Source organism: Pagrus major, chromosome 15, assembly GCF_040436345.1.
Source record: "Pagrus major chromosome 15, Pma_NU_1.0".
NCBI lineage: Eukaryota > Metazoa > Chordata > Actinopteri > Spariformes > Sparidae > Pagrus > Pagrus major.
This window is the reverse complement of record NC_133229.1, coordinates 8,855,984-8,877,450: the sequence shown is the minus strand read 5'-3', so window position 1 is coordinate 8,877,450 and position 21,467 is coordinate 8,855,984. Positions and strand designations below refer to the sequence as shown.

The 21,467-nt window shown below is 39.5% G+C and overlaps 2 protein-coding genes across 4 annotated transcripts; one reads left to right on the top strand and one right to left on the bottom strand.

Moving 5' to 3' along the window:
• Positions 1–771: 771 nt before the first annotated feature.
• Positions 772–8,878, bottom strand: fbxo9 (F-box protein 9). 3 transcript variants are annotated; one of them, XM_073481855.1, is made up of 13 exons: positions 8,732–8,878; positions 5,843–5,914; positions 5,137–5,268; positions 4,977–5,034; positions 4,602–4,701; positions 3,901–4,031; positions 3,685–3,799; positions 3,369–3,487; positions 2,818–2,908; positions 2,640–2,735; positions 2,446–2,539; positions 1,286–1,443; positions 772–1,202 (listed from the first exon to the last, which is right to left on the bottom strand). In XM_073481855.1, exons 1-13 carry the CDS (start codon positions 8,732–8,734, stop codon positions 1,094–1,096), a joined length of 1,278 nt encoding a protein of 425 aa, XP_073337956.1. In that variant the 5' UTR covers positions 8,735–8,878; the 3' UTR covers positions 772–1,093. The 3 variants fall into 3 exon arrangements, with proteins under 3 accessions (XP_073337956.1, XP_073337957.1, XP_073337958.1); XM_073481856.1 differs by having other exon boundaries at positions 1,286–1,440; XM_073481857.1 differs by having other exon boundaries at positions 5,137–5,262.
• Positions 8,879–12,114: 3,236 nt separating this feature from the next.
• On the top strand, positions 12,115–21,361 carry LOC141009010 (serine/threonine-protein kinase ICK-like). The gene is made up of 14 exons (XM_073481406.1): positions 12,115–12,256; positions 13,749–14,018; positions 14,284–14,338; positions 16,393–16,514; positions 16,599–16,678; positions 16,764–16,896; positions 17,004–17,175; positions 17,842–18,009; positions 18,094–18,474; positions 18,581–18,789; positions 18,974–19,116; positions 20,137–20,253; positions 20,342–20,449; positions 20,546–21,361. Exons 2-14 carry the CDS (start codon positions 13,918–13,920, stop codon positions 20,695–20,697), a joined length of 1,941 nt encoding a protein of 646 aa, XP_073337507.1. The 5' UTR covers positions 12,115–12,256; positions 13,749–13,917; the 3' UTR covers positions 20,698–21,361.
• Positions 21,362–21,467: the final 106 nt, after the last annotated feature.

Below are 21,467 nucleotides of genomic sequence, written 5' to 3'. Positions count from 1 at the left end.
TCGTGACATTTTGATTTGACCAAATGTGTGTCATCATCTAGTTGGTTATTGTAGACATACAAATAGCCATCATGCTAACACGAGTAGGTCTTTCATGATGAATCAGTTCATCAAATGCATGGAGAGACAGAAGTTAGGCTGGATCATGATTTATTTAGATCTCTTTAAATGGATTTATTTGAGTAATTTGCCATTTTAAATATGCAATTCTAGTAAGTCTAGTTTAGGGTAGGACAGTTAACCTCCAGCACTGAACTGATTTAGCTTCATGATGAAAATTCATAAACATTTGTGAAGTAAACAAAAAAAGACAGCATCAAAACAAAGTGGAATAATGTGATTATCAACTCAAACTGTCTTAATTATTTTGCTTTGTCCTCTTTGTGAATGTGTTTGCACAAATCCGTTTTTACCTTTATTGTCTAGTTTGCCTTTCTTACTAATTAATAAAGCAGCTATAAAGTCAGTAACCCACAAATCATTGTAGCCTAATCCAATACAACTTTCAAATGTATTATTTTTTTCCTCTGCAAATCCTGTTTATCTCTCCGTGCTTGGTTCTCAGAAAATGTAATACGTGGATTATACCCGTCCTCAGCAAGACAAATGATAGAAGTCTAAAATCACATCTGCAATCAATCTTTCACTGAGGTTGTGTAATAGGATCTCCAATTTTACTGTGATGTATCATTTTTCCTATAATGACCATGAGTGACTAGTATATACTGCTCAATAGAGATATATAGCACAGATAGAAAGAAACTGAGTATATTGTGTTCACCACTGTTTATTTGAGGGAGAAAGTGCACCATGAAACAAAAACAGCATTAACATTCATTGCTTAGAACAGGTGGGAAAGGTTGCTAATTATTTTAGCTCTCAGCCCCTTACTATAATTTCTGAAATCAGAAAATAAGTATTCTATTATGTAACCCTGAAACGTTAACATGCTCGCATGTAAGAAACATAAGAGTTCATTATATTGACACCATAATCCAGCTGCAGCACAAATTAAACAGGCTGAGGAGTATGCATTTTATTCAAACGGTGAAGGGACTGTTGCTGTGGGATCATGTGCGGGTCTCCGGGCTGCTTAAAGAGGCTGCTCGGAGTAAGCAGTGTAACTCTTCACACGTGCAAAGAAGAAGGGTGTGTACATCCTGTCCAGGTCAAACGCTGTGACAACTGTTTCCCCCGTCAGCCTGAAAACAAAATTAATATTAATGTCAAACAAAATGTAAATTAATTTCTCTCTTCCACTAATATTAGTCCTCATATCTCTTACTTGTAAGTGATGTGGCAGGAGTGGTGAATCCACACCAGCTTATTGGAACTCTGACACCCCCCAGAGGACAGATGCAGTCCCACGTGAAAGCTGTGTTCAGCCTCTGGAGGTGGGTTCCGCCTGCAGAACCGATTCCTTTGAAACTCGGTCGCTTTCTGCTAACAAATGACACAGTTTCAAAGCTGAGCTATAAACTGACCCATTTAACTCTGGATTTAATGATTCCTGGAAGGTTAGAATATAAAGTGAAGGTGAGGATTCATGAGTCAACAATTAATATTTGATTTTTAGTTTGTGACTAAGAGTTGGGGGTTTTTTTCACCTCCAAAGCATGTTAGGTTATATATACTAAAAATATGTACATTAATAAATCCACCCCCATCCCACATGACATGAGTTAGTTGTCTCACTAAGCTTGTACATTGAACTGAAAAAAACTATGTACTGTATATGAGATACAATAGTAGTGCGAGCAATTTACTATGAAAGCAGAGAACAGCAGTACTTGCAATTACTTCTTTTAATGCCGATATCTCCAGATCACAAGTTAATTATTTTTTTATCTTCAGAAATCAAAAAGTAATTTCCTCTTGAAAGAGCAAAAGTGCCATGTCAGCAAGCATCAATGTCGTCTTGACAACAGTATTGAATCAACAACTACAATCAGCTACTTTTCTTACTCAAGAAACCTTACTGTTCAGTTATGAATCCTGCCCAACTTCAGTGATCTTGAAGGCTGAAATCAGGTGTGATCCAAAGAACCAGACGCTCATTTTCAAAATGATCTTATCTCAAGAAATCAGCCTTTTGTTCTCTCGAGATAACAAGATGATTAACTTGTGATCTTGTGATAGCGGAATTAAAAATAACTGCAAGCACGGCCATTTTCAGCATCCATAAATAACTGCTACCAGGTGTTAGAATACATTTAATATTACTTTGAATAGCACTGAGTACGTAAAGTGTAACTACGTAAGTACCAGGTGCATTTATGTATAAAAAATGTCTGCTGGTACTGTTAAAATGTCACTTTACACTACTTTTGAATAAACAAAGACGACAAACCCCCATCTGCAATTCCTTAAAGAATGTACAATGGCCACTAACTTTCCTACATAACTTCATCTCACACAACAACTCAGCCCAAAGCTTTTTCTCACCTCCTCCTTTTTCTTGCTCACAACAGCAAAGACTTTGGTTTGATTGTCTGTTTCCTGTGACAGACGGAAATGACCGAGCAGAGCAGAATCCATTCTGTAAAATTAAACAAAATTTAAATATCATGAAAACTGCTTCAACATGTGAAATTATTTTTTAAGGTGAACAGCTTTATCTGAGAAAACAGAAGGTGTACCTGGTGTTCTTAGTACGCAAGCGAGGAACAATGACCAGAGGGTCGTCAGGGGTGGTGAGCATGATGACGTGGCCGTCGGGGAAGAACCGGAGGTACCTGTGATAACAAAGACACCACTTAGCTGTGATGTCTGTACAAAGTCACAATCAAACAACCATGATTAAAGTAAAACAATCACCTGTAGTACTCAACGTGGTGCCAAGCCCTGTAGAATCCATCCAGTGATTCCTCTCCTTGACGAATGTATGATGTCTTGCTGATATAGACACCTGTCAAAATAGCATGAATGGAGTAAATCATCTTCATTTGCTCACATATTTGCAGCAACACCACAATCAGTCTAATATTAATTTTACAGGAAATATTGAGCCAATTGTGAAAATGAAAATTTGGCTTTAGAACTGATATTCTGTTTTTTTGTGTGTTAAAACTAATCATGAGCACAGTGGTGAAACATTTTACAAGCAGGCACATTCACAGATTCCTGCTGTGGGTGATTGAAACACTACTGAAATGTTGCTGTATGCATCCTCCCACTGCAGGGGGCAACTGTGTGCAGCATGTTAAGAGCATCTCTCTCAAAAGTGTTCAAAATGTTTTGCACCTGGATTTATGATTGTTACTCTTCAATGATGGGCTGATATGAGGGAGAAAAAGAAAATATCGTTGCTGGAAATGTGAAGTATGACAGCATCCCGAATTTGTAAATAAATTAAAACACTTAATCACCATCAAAACGGACACGTGGCCTTTGCAGAAACATGTCTCTCCAGGATTTGAAGGGTACAACTTTTGTGCAGTTCCGTCCCCACACTCGCACACAGGCTGAATGCCAAATCTCAGGGTCCCTGGAGAGAAAGTCAAAGTGAAAATCAAGCAGATAGAACTGGCTTTTAATTGCATTATCTTTTGTGCAGCAGCAACTATGTAAGATCCCAAATCGCCCAATCTGAAATCTGCAATTTTGAGAGGCAAAACCAGGGAAAGAGTAGCCATTGACAAACAAGCTGTGACACATGTGATTTGTTATGACAGAGGGGCTGACCTTGCACAAATGTAAAACCCACGGCAAACCAAAGAGAGCTGCTCCAAGGCTCGCATGTCTAGTTCACTCGACACAACCCAACGAAAAATGTACATCAGGATTTCCCTCGGCAAGGCTGCAGTCAAATAAAACAAGAAACATTTTTTTTTATAATAAATACACGTTGTTTACTACTGTAGACGTGTTTATGTTATAACAAAGTGATTTTTTTTGTACCTGAAATGTGCATCTGAGTCGTGTCTGACTCAGGATTGCAGATCTTTGGAAAGGAGCTTTCCAGAGTGAGCTCCTGCTCAAAGTAGGCAAGTAGATCCTCGATCTCACCGTCAACATCACTATCCCCCATGCTGCAAGAAAAACATGACCTTTTCAGTTTAAGAGGTGAGGAAACCTCTCATACACATATTATTCACCTGTCAGACATATGCAATGACCTTGCAAAAACCCTGAGTTTTCTGTTGGTGTGAATGAGTCAGCACTTTTAGCACAGTAATATACTGATCCTTCAGTTAGTATGAATGATAATTGTAGGCCTCTCAGATGAACATCTAGCTGCAAAAAGAAGGTTAACCTTGATACAAACATAAATATGCTGCATTATATTTTTCATTATGTGAAATATACTTTTTGTAAGGAGCAGTCAGCCATGTAGACTCTTCAAATTAAAAACAGAGTCACAACAAGCTTATTTTTGTGTATACAAAACACACCAACTATGATAATCATTTGAATTTGAGGTCACTTCTTATACACAGTTGAAGAGTTTAAGCTATAGAGAAAAAGCATTGAAATTTGTGTATTAACATCATAATTTCAAAATTCAGACCCTTCAAAGATGTTAGAATACTTGCAGAATTAGATTTAGTTGATCAAATTTAGCTGAGCCCAACAATATCCAAAGATAAAAGGCATCTTACTAGTTTCCTCCACCTCGGTCTGCATCAGGAGGACGGCTGTAGTTGATTTTAAACTCAATGTCAGGCACAAGCTGCATTGCCATGCGATAGAACTTGATAGCTGCAAGTAAAAGAGATCATCTCAAAATTAAGAAGATGATATTACAGTGATCAAGCAATGTAATCACCTGTTTTCGTTCCTTATCATTTAAAGATGAAGACTGATGATTAAAAAGGCCTGTTAATAAATGATAAAATCTGATATAATGTAGCATTTTCAACATGCTTACACTGTGATTTAACGCTGACCTTTCTATTGGTTTCTGAAGAATTAGTTAAGCCAACATTTCATCCTTCTACTATTGGTTTTGATCACCATAAATTCAACATACACACCCTCATAGACAGCTCCACTCTGCTCTTCCTGAACAGCTCTCAAGAACAGCTCTGTGGCCTGAGGGAGGATGAATCGCGTCAGTCAGCAACATTACTGCAAATATACAACAGCACTCAACAACACATGTGGGCACTTTATCTGGACAATGTCATAACTTACTTTTTCCTCCCGAGCCAAGTCTTGTGTCCTCCTCAGACCTTTAGCTCTCAGCAGTCGATCACTTGTTCCACTTGCTCCAGAGCTTGACTTGAGTTCAGACATCCATTGAGCTCTGAATGTATTGAGCTGCACCTTAAATTAAATCATAAAGTCACATGCCAAAAAACTGCCATTACAAGTCCTGAGCTTTCTTGTTTAATGTCTCACTATAACAACAAGGTTTGTAAAGAGCAGCCATGTAAAATAATGTATATCAAACTTCATGGCTGGTGAAATGGGGAATATTTGTATTTCTTCTTAATTTGACCTTTTCCAAAAAAAGAACCACAAAATATCTACCCTTTGGCAGCCTAAACCTTTTTTTTTATTATTTCAACATACAGCATGAGTTTGTTAAAACTCAGTGGCTCCTGTAGAGACTACAGAGGTAACACATGGGTACATGCCGTATGATCATTGAATCCTCATAAGTCAAATATTTATTTAGTCTTTATTTATACAGGGAAGGTTGGGTGAGCATACATGCACTTTTAAGGCAGCAGATTCTTAATAGCTTTGCAGAGCAAAAGAAACAAACAGCAAAGAAATATTGCTGTCATGATAGCATGATGGGTTTAGATAAAAGTTGCCATTACAACAGTCAATAACTAAGAAATTTGGAAAAGAAAATATTAATTATTATCTATGTCCACAGAAGATTTCTTACCTCAAGATTCGGGTCATCTGATCCTTCATCTTCATCCTCTATTGTACTTCCAATATCTGCATTATCGTCAGCCTGTACAGAGAGGAAGTGAAGTGATAATTCAATTAATCACAAGCTCATTTTGCAAAACAAGGCAGCTTGATTGGCGAGGTGGATTAGCGATCGCCGCACAATGCATGCCAGTTAGATCTGTGTCTGACTTGATCCCAACTTGCTCTTGCGTCATGCACACATGGGCACCGGTATTCTCACGGGACCGAGGCGGCTGCAGTTTTTGGAGCCAGGCGCTGCTGTTGCTCTCCATCGACTGCAAGACCCATGGGATGGTGGGAAATGCCTGGCTGGCGCCTGATCTAACAGCTTATTGGCTTAGATGTTGCCTCAACTATGTGACGTTTTACAGAAACTTTTTATTTTTGCTGAATTAGAGAGATTTTTATCTTATTTGTCTGATTTGGAAGGTTTAGGTTATTCTGTTAACAGAATACATGCTGTGTGGCTGATGTGGAGACGAAACAGCCCACATTTAATGTATTCCATTTATTAATGTAGTCTGAGAGGGACAGGTCGGCTCAGATGACTTATAAACAGCAGCAAACTAATATGATGCTGATTTACACGAGATTTTTGTGAAATGGAGGTTGATCCATGAACAGAAATCACAGATGGCCTATGTAGAGTTTTAATAGGCTGCAATGTGATAATTAATAACAACTGAAGACTGTACAATAGGGTTGGGACGATGAACGATGCCATCGTCCATCGGTGATGGCTGACAACCATTGACTACTAATCCCTGACCATCGTAGCACTGTGATTTAAAAGGCTCCCCACCAGAGAGCACAATTAAGTGGCGTGTCCACCCTCAGAGTTGCTGTGGGGCAAGAGTTGTTGTTTGTGATATGTGGGGAGAGGAAATGAAAAGAAGTAAGTTGCTGCTCAGTGCACTAACATTGGGCCTCCATGTCCCGTTTATTATTTTCTCATTAAACCAGCTCAGTTAGGCGAACCCAAGACACCCGGTTAAATTTGTGGCAGCAGTGTTTCTTTTCCCACGGGCTGCTGTTTCTCTCATTCATGCCATGTTTATACACAGTTTTCTTAGCTTTGCAATGCTCTCTGCTACACTGCAAAAATTGCTCAGGAATGGCCCAACAAGTGACAAGGACCTCAAGGCATCAACCTGGTCTCCCAATTACCCAAACCCTGATCCAATCAAGCATCCATTGGATGTACAAGTCTGACCCATGAAGTCCCCACCACAGATTGGACTTGGCGCTGACCCATCGAGGCATTAAAATAAATCCTTTGGGTATATCCTGTTATGTCTGGCACAAAGGCGTTGGTGGAGGATACTTTGAGTCCTCTGGGTTGCAAGGTGGGGCCTCTGTGGATCAGCCTTGTTCTGTCCCATCCCACTGATGCTCGATCAGTTTAGGAACGGGGGTATTTTGAGGCCAGGTTGACGCCTTCCTCGGGCCATTCCTGAGCAGTTTTTGTGGTGTCTGAGGGCACACTGTCCTGCTAGGGGAGCCCCTGCCATCTGGGAGTGCCATTGCCATGAGAGGGTGTACTTGATATGCAGCAGTGTTTGGGTGGTGGGGATGAATATTTTTCACTTCACCTGTCAGTGGTTTTAATGCTGTGGCTGATCGGTATACAGAACACTTATTGCAGATATATGGTAATAGGAGTCAGCCGGGAAGCAAATCCCAATTTCTCTCATCATTAAATAGTGTGTGCACTAGAAAGCACTGATAATACAATTTTAAAACTGTAAAATGTCCAACTTATCTGTATCTTGGTCAAAATATTTTTTTTTAAAAAACAATTGATACGAAAGGCTTCGTATCACGATTATTTGTTTATAGAGCTGCAACGATTAGTAGATTGAAATAAAATTATTAACCAACTATTTTGTTTCAGTCATTTTTCAAGCAAAATGTTCAAACGCTTGCTGGTCCCATGTCAGGATGTTCTTTGTCATTTATGATAGAAAACTTTAAGTGTTGGAAGATTTGAAGATGTCACTTTGGACTCTGGGAAACTGTGATGAGTATTTTTCACAATGTTTTTGACATTGTATGGAACAAACAATCAGCTGATTAATTGTGAATATAATAGGCAGATTAATCAATAATAAAAATAGATGCAACTGCAATGCAGGTAAATACATTAATTTATCAATTTATAAACAGCAGACAATTAACAATTAAGAAACATCTTCATTAGTTGCAGCCATAGAACAGACCCTCCCCTACATTGGGACATGCAGCACACCCATGAAGTGTCTTTATCTGTTTCTGGTCAGGCTGTCGTGACACCACTCCCTCTGCTGCAGGGGTCACTTTACAATTCACTGTCCATGTGGCTGCAATTAATCAGCTCCGCCTGAAATCCGACACATTCATCATGATACCCAATTTAAGGAGCCAACAAACTATTATAAGATTGCTAATCCCTTCACCACACACGTTTACTCTCCAGCTACATATAACTCAGTGCTTATTTATATCTCCTCCTCCTCTTGCACAATGCAGAAGTGCAATTTGCAGGTCGGTTAAATAAAGTTTGCATTTGTGCAAACTCGTAAACTGGTCCAATAAACTAGACTGAAATAAAAAGATAAATGTGTCCGTATGTTAGAGCACATGTGGGCTCATGCTAACCTCAATATAACCGCCACAGTATTAATTTCTGGGCCTCGTCGCTAAATTATGGTAAGGCATGAGACATGTGGCGTTTGGTAAGTAGAGACACGTCGAGCAGTGCGGCAGGGACTGGACTCGCCACAGGTACCAGGAAAACAGGTGACGTTAGCTACGTTAGCAAGCTAGCTGGCTAGCTAACACGTCTCTCTGAATAACCATTAAAAAACACGTCACCCACCATGACAGCTCGGCCAGTAGGTCTCCTTCTAGATAGTCACACGCGGTCAACACGAGCGTTTACAGTTCACGGTCGGAGAAACGGACAACACAGCGGACATATTTACGAGCTCGCAGGAACGCAGCCATTTCGCTGAGTAGCCCCGAGCCTGACACAGGAAGTCGGGAAGTGTGGCGAAGTTGGAGACAGACGGAGGAGGAGGAGGAGGAGGAGGAGGGAGAGGCGCCCTGCATGGCTCCGGAGAGCTCTGTGTGAAATATAACGACTACATGAGCACATATGTGGACTCATTTACACGGGAAGAGGTGTTGGGCTGCATTAAAACCAAGGTGCAGGTTGATTCTAAATATGGAGGACGAAAGATGGCGTATTAATTAATTAATACATTCATTAATAAACTGGTAAGGCTAATAAACATATCCAGCTTCAACTAACCAGGACCCTTCAAAACACACACACACACACACACACACACACACACACACACACACACACACACACACACAACCAGTGATGGAATGTAACTAAGTACATGTACTCAAGAGCTGTGAAGTATTGTCCTTTTACTCCACTACATTTGATAACTTATTTACTAGTTACTTTGCAGATTGCATGCTGCCTCACAGCCAGTGTAGCATTTTGTTTTTTAGATGTATTTATTTTAAATGCAATCAGCATGAAAACAAATTGATTCCAATATACAGAAAAATGCTGAATATCAGATCAGATAAACAGCCAGGCTTGTAATCGGTCGACCAACAGTAGAAAGTATATAAACATACATGTAAATATATGTATAATTTTATTTGTAGGCTACCTTTGATACTTTAGTACATATAATATCAGACAGTTTAAGACTTCCACTCAAGCACTATCTTTTTACTTTTACTAAAAAATGATAGCTTTTGTTCTTTTTACAACACTGCACACAACACAGTGTGGCCTTCACAAAATTATGCAAGGGAACGTTCCCTGAAGTTTCCTAGAAGGTTATATTTGTAAGTGTTTGGATTTTTAAAAAAATGTTTTATTGGTATTAGTATGAAAAAAAGTAGTTATTTTCATTATTAATTAATCTGCCAATTTTTATCTCAATCAGTCGTATGGTCTATAAAATAACAGAAAATAGTGTAAAATGACAATAAAAAGTTCCTTGAACCCAAGATGACCTCTTCAGATGCCTTTTTTGACCAGCCAATGATCCAAAGGCAAAATACTGTACTGTATTTAATTTACAATTATAGAAATCCAGGGAAAGCAGCAAATGCTAACATCTGATAAACTGGAACAAGCACATGTTTGGCATTGTTGCTTAAAAAAATATTGAAATTATGAATTGTCAAAATTGTTGCTCATCATCCTCTCAACTGAATCATTGTGTCAGCTCTAATAAAAATATCTAATGTACATGAAATTCCTTGAAACACATTACATTATTTTCTACATAATGACATAGGCAAAAACAATGTTGACTTTACATATTTTAGTAGCATTTTAGTAGTCCAGGAGTAGCAGACAGACCTACACACTACTGGCCTTGAGTTGCTGTTATCAAAATTTGTTGAAATACATTTTTGGTAAATGCTATCAAAACATGACAAAAAACATTTACAGTGACTATTGCCGTTCACAGAAACTGATGGGTCACCACATTCAGTGTAACATCTGCTCCATATTACCATTCAGTCACTCAGTTGAAGTGAAAAAACAGGCTTACTTCATCAGCTCCTGTACACTCTGGATGTGGATCGCTCCTAATCTGCAAAACTTTGTAAGGATACTGTTTCACCCAAAATGTTATTGTACATCAATCGAAGTGGCCTGTCACAGAAGATCCTTTTTCCTTCCAAAACAACTGCTTAACCATCTTCAACTTTAACAGCCAGCTGCAGTGAATATCATTGTAAAGCCTAGTAAAACTGTCCCTGAAAAGAAGTGGGCGATGTCTGCCTGAGGGTCGCCACAGTGAAAATGTGTCAAATTCTTTGGGTTAAAAAGCTGTTGCAGCAGTATTGACCAATAGCAGAGGAGCCTGAACATGTCCACCAGAATGTGGTGTAGGCCAATTTGAGGCAGACTGGTCATGCAGGTGTAGTCCGTGTAACAGCTGGTTTGGCCAGATACCTGACATCACAGTGTCTGCAAGATTTATTTTCACCCATGTACGGCTATAAAACTGACAGGAAAATCTGGATTCTCAGAAAAGTGTGCATGTGTGTGCACAGACTTTTGTACTTCTTTAGTATTTACATTTCCTGCTTTACTTGTATACTTCAATATTTGTTATTTGACAGCTACAGTTACAAGTTACTTTGCAGATGAAGACATGCAAAAATGACCTATAGATTACAAAATATGAAAAACAAATGGCTCCACATTGAAGCTACAATATTAAAATATGACTCATTGTAATACACCAGTAATGATTACCTTTTAATATAAATTACATAATAATACTACTACTTATACTTTATGTATGGATTTTACATATGGATCTAAATACTTTATCCACTACTGTGTCAGAGATGGAGAAAAGTAGGCTTTTTTTTTTCTACCACTATTTCTCAGGGGGGAATTATACTTTTTTTTCCTCCACTTTTATCTCACAGTTGCTAAGCCAAAATTGCCAAAACCTACTCCACTGAGATCAGTTTTGGGAAATCAGAAAAGGCAGACTTGTTTTAGTCACACGCACAAAAAAATTGATTTTGACTGTTTAAAGTCTGGGGGTGAACGTGGTATAAGCCCCAGGAGAATAATGACATTGCTGAATGTATTTGAAAGCACCAAAAATTCAATATGAACATCAACAATATTGAAATACTGTTTGTGCAATAATCAATCATTTCATAATTTTCGTAACCATTTTTTAGCAATGTTTTACTAGCATAATAGTCTACAAAAGGGAATGGTACTGCTATTTATTTTGTCTTGCTTTGAGTAGGATACATTTTGCAGTGCAGACCTTTTTTTTTTTTTACCATTATAAATAGTAGATTCATGTCTCCGCTTCACTGTAGGTCGGAGATTTGATCAAAGAAGATGAGTGCAAAGCGAGAGCAGTACCATTCGCTCACTTCCGTCTTTGCCTAACGCTGAAAAATATTTTCTCGCTTTTTTGCAGTATTTTCTTTTAAAAGATGGACATGGTTGCGTTTCTATTAGCATAAAGGCAACATGCGGGCTAAAAGACATTAAAACCAAAAACCATATTACACTGTTTTTAGTCATCGATTTTATGCTGCGTACACTCGAGATACGGATGCAGTGATTTATTCCATTGCGTTTTACATCTTTGATGACGGAGGAGAGCTGTGATTTGTTGCAATGAGCTTTTTTTTAGAGCAACGCGAGATTATGATGAGCTCCCTGACGAGAGGGCCTGGATGAAGTGATATTTATGTTGTGTTTGACACACTGGATGCTGCGGTAATCTGTCAGCCGATGCTTATTCCGTTAAACCATTTGTTGAACATCGACTACGAATGCTCGGCTATGTGTTGTTGTCGGTTTGACGTGAGGAGGGTGAGTACTGACTGCTGCTTTTCATTTTTATTTGAAGTTAGGAGACCATTTAGTCCTTCCAGGCCAGTGTTTTTTTCTCTCTCTCTGTGGCGCTATAATGTTTTGTCAGCAGCTGGGCCACCAGCAGCACCACAACACAATTAGGATAGCTGTAATTGCACCAGGGTTGCTGCCAGCTACATTTAACTGCACAAGGCACTCGTTAAAATGTAACCAAAACACATGAGCCAAGTTATAGTATTAAACACAATCAACTGGAGCGAACTTCCGTGGGAATTATATCAGGAAAATGAATGTTTTAGTGCTAACGCTATATTGCAGCCACGTTAGCTTTCACTCTGCATAATTAACGCTGACTAAAGGAGGAACACAACAGCTAGCTAATGTTCAGGAGAGCTAACTTTAGCTGGAAACAGTTTGGATTCGTACTGGTGAAGTGTGTAGCTGGAGGCTCCTTTCTCCAACTTCCTCTATCAAGTAGATGCTATTTGGCTCTCAAACGCTAATGTCAGTCAGTTAACAAGATCATACATACGCTATTTAACTTGTCAGTAAACAGTTAGAGTTCCTGATGTGAATGTATATTGGACCATGATTGGCTACCAAACTAGTTGTGATGTCATACATTTATCTTGCATGTACATGTTTATCTCAGATCAGACATACCTCTTCAGCAGATGGATTTGAAATCAGTCTTCCAGTGTCTGTCTGCATAGTCGTTTATTTAAAGGAGCACTATGTAGTTTCAGGGAAGGAAAGAAAAATCTTCATAGATTGTTTTTTTATGACTTTTAAACTGAGTAAACAAACTGTCCTCAAAGAACAACACAATTTCATTCTTTTCTGCATTGTTTAATATCCGCAGGACCCTTCTAGGTAGCACCTTTCTAGCTTCCAGATGCTCTGGCCTACATAACCTGTTTGGTACAGATCCAATTACAATATTAGTCAAATCACAATCGCAGTATGGTTTTTGATCATGTTCTGCAGCCCTGTTTGTCAGACAGTCAAAAAATTACTCCAGACACTTATAATTTAATGCAAAGTCTCCTACTTCACTGAAGAGTCCATTCTCTAGGTTGCATGGTAGACCATATTTGGCTACCAGATAAGCCATGGCATCATTAAATCATCTTTCCCGTACACATTAAGCTCAGATTTAACATCCCATCTTCAGTGGATGAATTTGTAAACGGCCTTTGGATGTTAAATTGCCCGAATGCATGCAGATAAAATTGTAGCACTTAAAACTAAGACAATGTAAGTCTCAATGAACATACATCATCAGATGTAGCTAGAATTAGGTGGATGAATGGAGCATGCCTGCCCCATAGTATAACATTTTCCAGCCATAAAATGTCCCACTTAGTAGTTAGTTTTAGTCAGTAGGCCAAGTCCTGTCATACTAGGTTTATTATGGGTCATGTACACTGTAATTTGTGCAACTACATGATTAACATAACTTTTTGTTGTTCTCTCTTCACCTTTTCAGCTACAAGCAGGCAAGTCCATGACACCATGAGTCCTCCAGCCCTGCCCGTGGTCTTCTGCTGTTGTCACAGGAAAATCTGGCTGCATTCAGCAGCCGGAGGCAAACACATCTCTAGTTTCCATCCAGTTATTATCTGCCCCCGGGATGATCCTATGGAAGGACAAGCATAATGAATAGATACACTACCATCAGACAGCTCGGGGATGGCACCTACGGCTCAGTCATCCTCGGCCGCAGTCTGGAGTCAGGAGAGCTCGTTGCCATAAAGAAGTGAGTATCTGGAAATTGTTTTCTTTTCAATGCAGTCAATTTTTTTTTGTTTAGAGCTGATGCTGTGCACCACGCTGTGTATCTTTTTCCCTATGTTATCATGGCCTGTCTGTAAGGATTACAAGAAAGATGCAGGAGAACTACAGCTTTATTTTTGCTACTTTTGTTTGGCTATTATTAGACATAACAGCTGCTAAAAAAAGACACTGCTGTGCAATTTGATGTCATTTCCAACAAATAATTCAATGGGAAAACTATTTTTCAGAATGAAAAGAAAATTCTACTCCTGGGAAGAATGCATGAACCTTCGGGAAGTCAAGGTGAGTTTATCTCTTCTACATTTTTAACACAGTGTTACTCATTTGAATAGCAGAGCAGAATAATGGAAAAATCAACCCAAAATCAGAATAAAGGGAGTTCCCTTTTCTCTACCTCTATGTAGAATGTAAGTCATTTAGAAGGTCTGTCGCATCATTGAGTTATTAGAAAATGGTCCATATTTACTGATCAAATTAATATTAAATGCTATGTCCATATAATAATGTACTGTTGTACTGGCTGCAATGTTCTGTGAAATATTGCCGATTTGTGCTGTATTACAAGCAAATCTTACAAACAAAGTTTTAGGGGAGTGGAATAATAATATGACACTGCTGTAACACTGCAAGGTGTGAACCGCACTTGACTGGACCTTTTCATGAATATGACTCTAAGAAGAGACATTTAAGGGGCTGATTCTCACAGCGTCAGCTCACTGACAGAAGTAGTTGATGGTGTCTGTTTGCTACTTGGACTGCAAAGTGATGGCTAGAAATAGTATTAGTACAGTTGATAGCTTGGCTATTTCTGGTGACCCATGTCATGCCTGTTGTATCCAAAACAACTGTTACTCATGAAAGCATTAATGGTAGTATTCCTTTCACACTTAGAAATATTTAGCTTTTTAGATTTGCAAATGTTACCTGAAGAACAATAATATGGTTCAATGCAGCTTAAGTGTAAGGTCCCCTGTAAAGTATTTTGAGTTTATGAGTGTTTTGTTTGTCTCATGCATTGAAGCAAGGATGTACATGCATTTGCATGTCGGTGACACAATACACAGTCCTGCCAATCATTTCCAACTATTCCGCTGATCGACAGGTGACAGTAATGTGCCAAGAAACTAAGCAGTGCACCAGCAAAGACAGTGAATAAGCAGAGTGCAAGCTAGTAAACATAAATGTAAACAATACTGGATTTTAAAAGCTAAAAAAAATAGCTTTGCAGATCTTTTGTTGAGAAGAAAATTCATTCAAAATGTTGTTGGGCTTTACGAACATGCACCTTGTATTTTAAATGTAAAGATATATTTTATTTGCTTACAAGAAAACACCTTTAAAGCTAATAAAAGATGGTTGTGACATGTACATAATATTTCTGAGGTTACTTGAATGTTTAATTTTAACATTTATTACAAATGCCTTTATTAATAACACAAGATAACATTGTGTTTGGTAACGTCAACAGAGACAGTACAAGCCTGTATAGAAAATGGATTCATCAATGAAAATCAAAATGGAATAGCAAACATTGATTGTTACATGTAATGTTTAATGTTTCACTTGCTGTCACCTGATATGATGCAGCGACCAGATATACAGTACTTTGGTGTCACACCCTGTGGCTGGGTTGATTTTTCATCTTTTGTGTTATAAGGTGTTATAAGGAACTTGATGATGTGATGACATATTGTACATTTTAGTTCAGCTGTCTCAAAGCATTCTGTTGTTTCCTTTCACATCAATTCAGTGTGTTACTGTCTAAATTTCCTCGCAGCTCAAAGTCACACACCAGCTCTAAGAGTAGAAGGTGATTCTTGTGTGCTGTTGGTTTTGAGCTCTGGTTCCCACCCCTGGCCTACACACCCCCCTCTCCTAGAGCTTGACCTTAACGCGGCAGAACATGTGTAGAACACGCTGGTCCTTTAGCGCCCTGCGATCACAATTAGATCACAATTACAGCATGTGTACCATACAATCTCAAAATCCCATTACAGCTTCTCCCCTTACTAAAATTTAGCATGGTTAAACCTGTATCATCCCAGTGCATGGGAAAAGTGTATATTTCTCCATCCTGCTATATTTATTTTCCCTTTTTTAAACTGTAAGTATAAATCCCACCTTTGCAGCATTTACCCCCAAACTACATTGTGTTCTTACACTAGCCATTCTTTAACAAGAAAGGTTTTGTTTCATAGTTGTAGGGCGTGCTTTTGAATGTGCTGCAGTGACCTGTGTGTATTGTCCAGCATGATTAGACTTAGTATTCATTTCTAATATTTTTTGTTTATGCATTCAACATATTCTTACATGAATCTGTTTCTTTATTCTCGCAGTCCTTAAAGAAACTTAACCATGCCAATGTGATCAAACTGAAGGAGGTGATCCGAGAAAATGATCACTTGTACTTCATATTTGAGTACATGAAGGAAAACTTATATCAGCTAATGAAAGACAGGTGGGTATAGTTCTTACTTGTTGCATTATTAATCTGGTAAATGCTTACAGTCTCTAACAGTATTCTGTTTGTTTCTTGCTGCAGGACTCGGTTGTTTCCTGAATCTGCTGTAAGAAATATTATGTTTCAGATACTACAGGGGCTCGCATTCATTCACAAACATGGTACGTCTGTTTACGACTGCAGAGTGCTAAATTGAACATCTTGTACCATTTGACGCAAGATGGTCATGCAATGTGTCTTTGTCAGGGTTTTTTCACAGGGACATGAAACCTGAGAATCTTCTGTGCATGGGCCCAGAGCTGGTGAAAATAGCAGACTTTGGGCTTGCCAGAGAAATCAGATCTCGACCACCGTACACAGACTATGTCTCCACTAGATGGTAAGTTTCTTTTAGGGTAAATATAAGTCATTATATTTGGCCGAAATGAAAGTGAGTTTAATAGTTCAGTGCACTCAAGTCCCAGAACCCTCTATTTATGGTAACAGGTACAGAGCCCCAGAGGTGCTCCTCAGATCCACATCCTACAGTTCGCCCATAGACCAGTGGGCAGTCGGCTGCATCATGGCAGAGCTCTACACCCTCAGGCCTCTGTTCCCAGGCTCCAGTGAAGTAGACACCATATTCAAGATTTGCCAAGTCTTGGGTACACCAAAGAAGGTGACGACTCCCTCACGTGGAACACATAAGAAAGATAAAATCAGATGCACTTAAATTTTAATTTCATTGATATATTTGTATACATTTATTTATTTTGTAATGTCAGGGTGAGCAATGATTGCAAGTATTTAAGAACACTTAAACAGTTGTATAGTTGTAACAAGTGCCCTCACAGAGATCTTTCAGGTTGTTGTTCCTCATTGTCCTATGTGTGTATACTAGGAGACAAAATAGGTGGGTTACCTGTAAGGAAAATGTGATGTCTAACATTGGGTTGTCCTGCTTCTAAATTGTCTCGAGCAGCTTTCACCTTTCTTTAGTCAGTTTCTGATAGTAAGAGAAGAGGTTTTTGGAGTATACTGCTAACTTAAAGGTGAGCAATTCTGGAGAAACATAGTTGAGTCTTATTCCCAGGTCGTCAAATGCCAATACTTAGGGTTAGTTGTTTGTTAAACCCAGGTTGTCTGTGCTTGACAACTTGGGAATGAGACTCAACAATAAACAACAGTGGTTCAGACAGAGCCACAAACCCACAGCATCTCTATTTGACAATCTGGTAATGAGACTCATCAATCAATTATCTTTCTGCAGAACATCTCATCCCACCTTTTGAAGAGTGATGATATGTAAACATGGTGTGTAAGATGGACTGTCTTCTCCCTCTAGAACGATTGGCCGGAGGGCTACCAGCTGGCAAATGCTATGAATTTCCGTTGGCCTCAGTGTGTTCCCAATAATCTGAAGACACTGATCCCAAATGCCAGTCCTGAAGCCATCCATCTGATGACAGACCTGCTCCAGTGGGATCCCAAGAAGAGACCAGCTTCTGCCCAGGTAGTGTTTGACCTTCACTTCAGGTATTCCCACAGCTGAGAGTGAAAGCTGATGTTGTTTGTCCAAATCTTTACATCTTCTCAGGCTCTCAGGTACTCCTACTTCCATGTGGGCCAGGCTTTGGGCACTCCTCAGCAGATCCTGGAGCAGGGCAGACCTCAGCCAGGCCTTGTGCCACTGCAGGCTCCTCTGCAGTCACAACAGACGCTGCAGCAGCAACCCCTGCTGCTTAAGCCTGTGCCCCCCTCCCAGCCTCCACCTCCCAACCAACACTGCTCCCCCTCCAGGCCTCTCCAGCAGATCCAGCCCTCCCCAGTATCTGCAGCTGCCCAGGCGGCAGCGTACCAACGGCACACAGAGCTGGTGCGAGAGCAGCAGCCAAAGCACATCCTGAAGCAGGAACAGAGAGACGGAACGCCACAGAGCCATCTTCCTTACATTGTTGACAAAAGTCTCCAGAGCAAGGTGAGAAATTCTCCTCAAACCAGTTGAACTGTGGGGTTGCACAGTTAGAATATCGAACTGTATAACTCGTTTTTTCAAACACGTTGATGTTGATTTGTTCTTTTAGCAATCGAGACAGGAGTCAGAAAATTCAAATCTCCTGAGCTATCAGGTGAAACCTAAAGGAGGGCGGCGGCGTTGGGGCCACGGGACAGGACACCTTAAGGGTGAAGACTGGGACGACTATGAAGAAACTGATCTGACAACCATAAGTATTCTCGGGAAAAGTAACTTCTCCACAGAGAAGTCGAGGCAGGGGGACGATGCACTGAGCAGGTGAGGCTGTGATCATTGCGAGCTACCTTTTTAGAAGGGGCAGATTCAGTGACACCTGCACTGTAATGATGATGTACTAAAAAATATGCAAAAAGACTGTAATAATATAATGCATGAAAACAGCACAAGATCTGTAGCCTGAGCTATATACCACACAGGTAACTGAATGTCCTCTGTCTTACAGATATGGAAATGTTCTGGATTTCAGTCGGCCCAAAGGAAAGGAAGATGCACCTTTAAACCTGAACAAGACGACAGCCTACCAAGAGCCATCAAGAACCGCGTCTGCTAAACAGCATTACTTGAGACAGTCAAGATATTTACCTGGTAATTCAAAGATTTACCTTGAGTAACACAGACCTGAGCAGGACCGACTGTATACTTTAGTAAAAGAATTCACAGTGGGAGCCCTGGTAGCGACCCGTGTTCGCTTGCAGACCTTTGCTGCATCTTCCCTCTTTTCTCTCCCTCATTTCCTGTCACTCTCTAAGCTGTCCTATCAAAATAAAAAAGGCAAAAAAGAAATTTAGAGTATCTGCGTCTACAGGTCGTCAGATCAACTCTGGTTTGTTTGCCAGTTTGGTTCTGTTTGTTTGAGCTGGTCTGAAAGCTGTCAATCCAAAATATGGTTGGTTTGTTTGTGGTGTGAAAGTACAGCTGACCAACAAGAGGATTTTGTGATAGTACATATGTGATTTTAAGGTAACTATAATTAAATCCATCCTCTGGCCCCTGAAATGATTAGGCGATTAATCGATTAGTTTAAAGACAATTGGTTGGCAAGTATTTATATAATCAGTCAATCATTTCAGTCATTTTTCAGGCATATGAGGATATGCTGCTTTTCTTTGTCATTCATGATAGTACATCATTTTTAGATTGTTGGTTGGACAAAAGAAGCAAGTTTGAAGTCCTCACTTTCAGCTCTGCAAAAGTGTTATGAGCATTTTTCTCAATTTTTTTTTGACATTTGTAGAATAATGATTAATCTGTTGACCGTAAAAACGTACAAATAATAGGCAACCTCGCAGCCAATTCTCATAGGTGATATACAGCATATAAAAATAAATTCCCCTGATCAATCAAAGAGAAAAGGTGTTAAAAAAAAGTGTATTTTGCTTGTGTCCACCTCTGTTAAATGTGAGTGAAATGGAGTGAACACAGACATTATCTCCCCTGGTGATATAAAGACAAAATTTGACTCTTTTCTGGTCCTGTTTCTACCTGGTCGTTAATCATAAAATGAGCTCTACTTGCAGAATTATTTTTAAATGAACTGTTTCTTTTGTTATATCACCTTCCCTAAAAATATTTTAATCTTTTAAAGTGTCTTTCTGTCTCTTTCAGGTATTAGTACAAAGAAGAATGTGGCCATAAATGCCAGTAAAGACTACACTGGAAGCCATCTTTGGGGCAACAGTAGTATTCCATTTGGAGGGACTCTGCCGAGCAGAGGCGCTCATGGTAAAACTCCCAGGACATTTAACACAACCTTCAGTGTAATCTTTCCAACTTCTCACTGTTTGTTTGTTTGTGTGTTTTTAAATATCAGGCACAAATACAATCCCAGGTGGATACATGCCGTCGTTTTACAAGAAAGACCTTGGTTCTGCTGGTCACAGAGGACATCAGGGTGCTTCACTGGAATCAACAGCATCAAGTGAGGATGAACTTGAGCGCTTTGAGCTTCCTGTAATGTAACAAACCTATCGTTGTTGTTGACTGTATACTTACTTCTATTTGGATTCTACTTCAGATTATGCAACATGGCAGTCCGGCCGAAGTCCGATGAACACCTCTGCCAACTTGTCATTGACCAACAAGAGCACCGCCGGGATGCTGCCTCGACCACCAGTACAGACCATCCACGGGCGAACAGACTGGTCTGCCAAATATGGACACCGCTAGTGCCCTCGCTGGAGCTCTGATCTGTGCCCTGGATGAGAGATCTGCGCTCCTAAGAACTCTTTCACCTCCAAAGAGTAGGCCTAGTTGTTTTATAATCCAAATCTGTGCATACATCTTACACAGCAATAATTTGTTTTTCATTATGCGTACTATGGATGTTGTGAGTTGTAAGATATCTAAGTGTTTGTGTAAAGCTAAATGCAACCGGCCAAAATTTGAGCCTAGACTTGCTCCTCAGTGTTTTATTTTGTATTTCTGTAACATAGCTACTGTCCGACAGAGGATACACCTGTAGCCTCAGTTTGTATCAGAATTATCATTGAATGTTGTTCACCGACCTGTATACATAATATGCATATTATACTGTATGTTTATAAACTTCACTGTGACTTGTTTTTGGCTAACTCATTAGATTAGCCTCTGTACAGTGCAGTCATTTTTTCTACATTCCTGCTGTTTTTGTTTTATGATGGTAGCCTTGTTAATCAGGTAACTATTATTTGTGCATTGAAATTCAAGGAAGTGCTTTAATTTCAGTAAAATTAATACAATGCAAGCGGTTGCCACTCTATACAAATATGTTTTAGTTTCTGAGGTAAAACCTCCTTGGCCAGATTGAGTGTGATTATTGAATTACCAGTATAATTAAACTTTTGACTGGGTACTGATGTGTTCAACTTGTGTAGTATTTCATAAAACACAAAAATGTAACAATAATACCCACCACTCCTCTTCCCATGTGTCGCCAACAGCTGCACCACAGTGAGCAC

Excerpts from the sequence above, each read along its gene's own strand:
- fbxo9 (XM_073481855.1), bottom strand. Across the intron at positions 2,540-2,639 it reads TTGCGTACTAAGAACACCAG|AATGGATTCTGCTCTGCTCG; the intron begins GTACACCTTCTG and ends TTAATTTTACAG. Across the intron at positions 1,444-2,445 it reads TGAGCAAGAAAAAGGAGGAG|CAGAAAGCGACCGAGTTTCA; the intron begins GTGAGAAAAAGC and ends GTCATTTGTTAG.
- LOC141009010 (XM_073481406.1), top strand. The coding sequence starts at position 13,918 with ATGAATAGATACACTACCATCAGACAGCTCGGGGATGGCACCTACGGC. Across the intron at positions 14,019-14,283 it reads GAGCTCGTTGCCATAAAGAA|AATGAAAAGAAAATTCTACT; the intron begins GTGAGTATCTGG and ends ACTATTTTTCAG. Across the intron at positions 16,897-17,003 it reads GACTATGTCTCCACTAGATG|GTACAGAGCCCCAGAGGTGC; the intron begins GTAAGTTTCTTT and ends TTATGGTAACAG.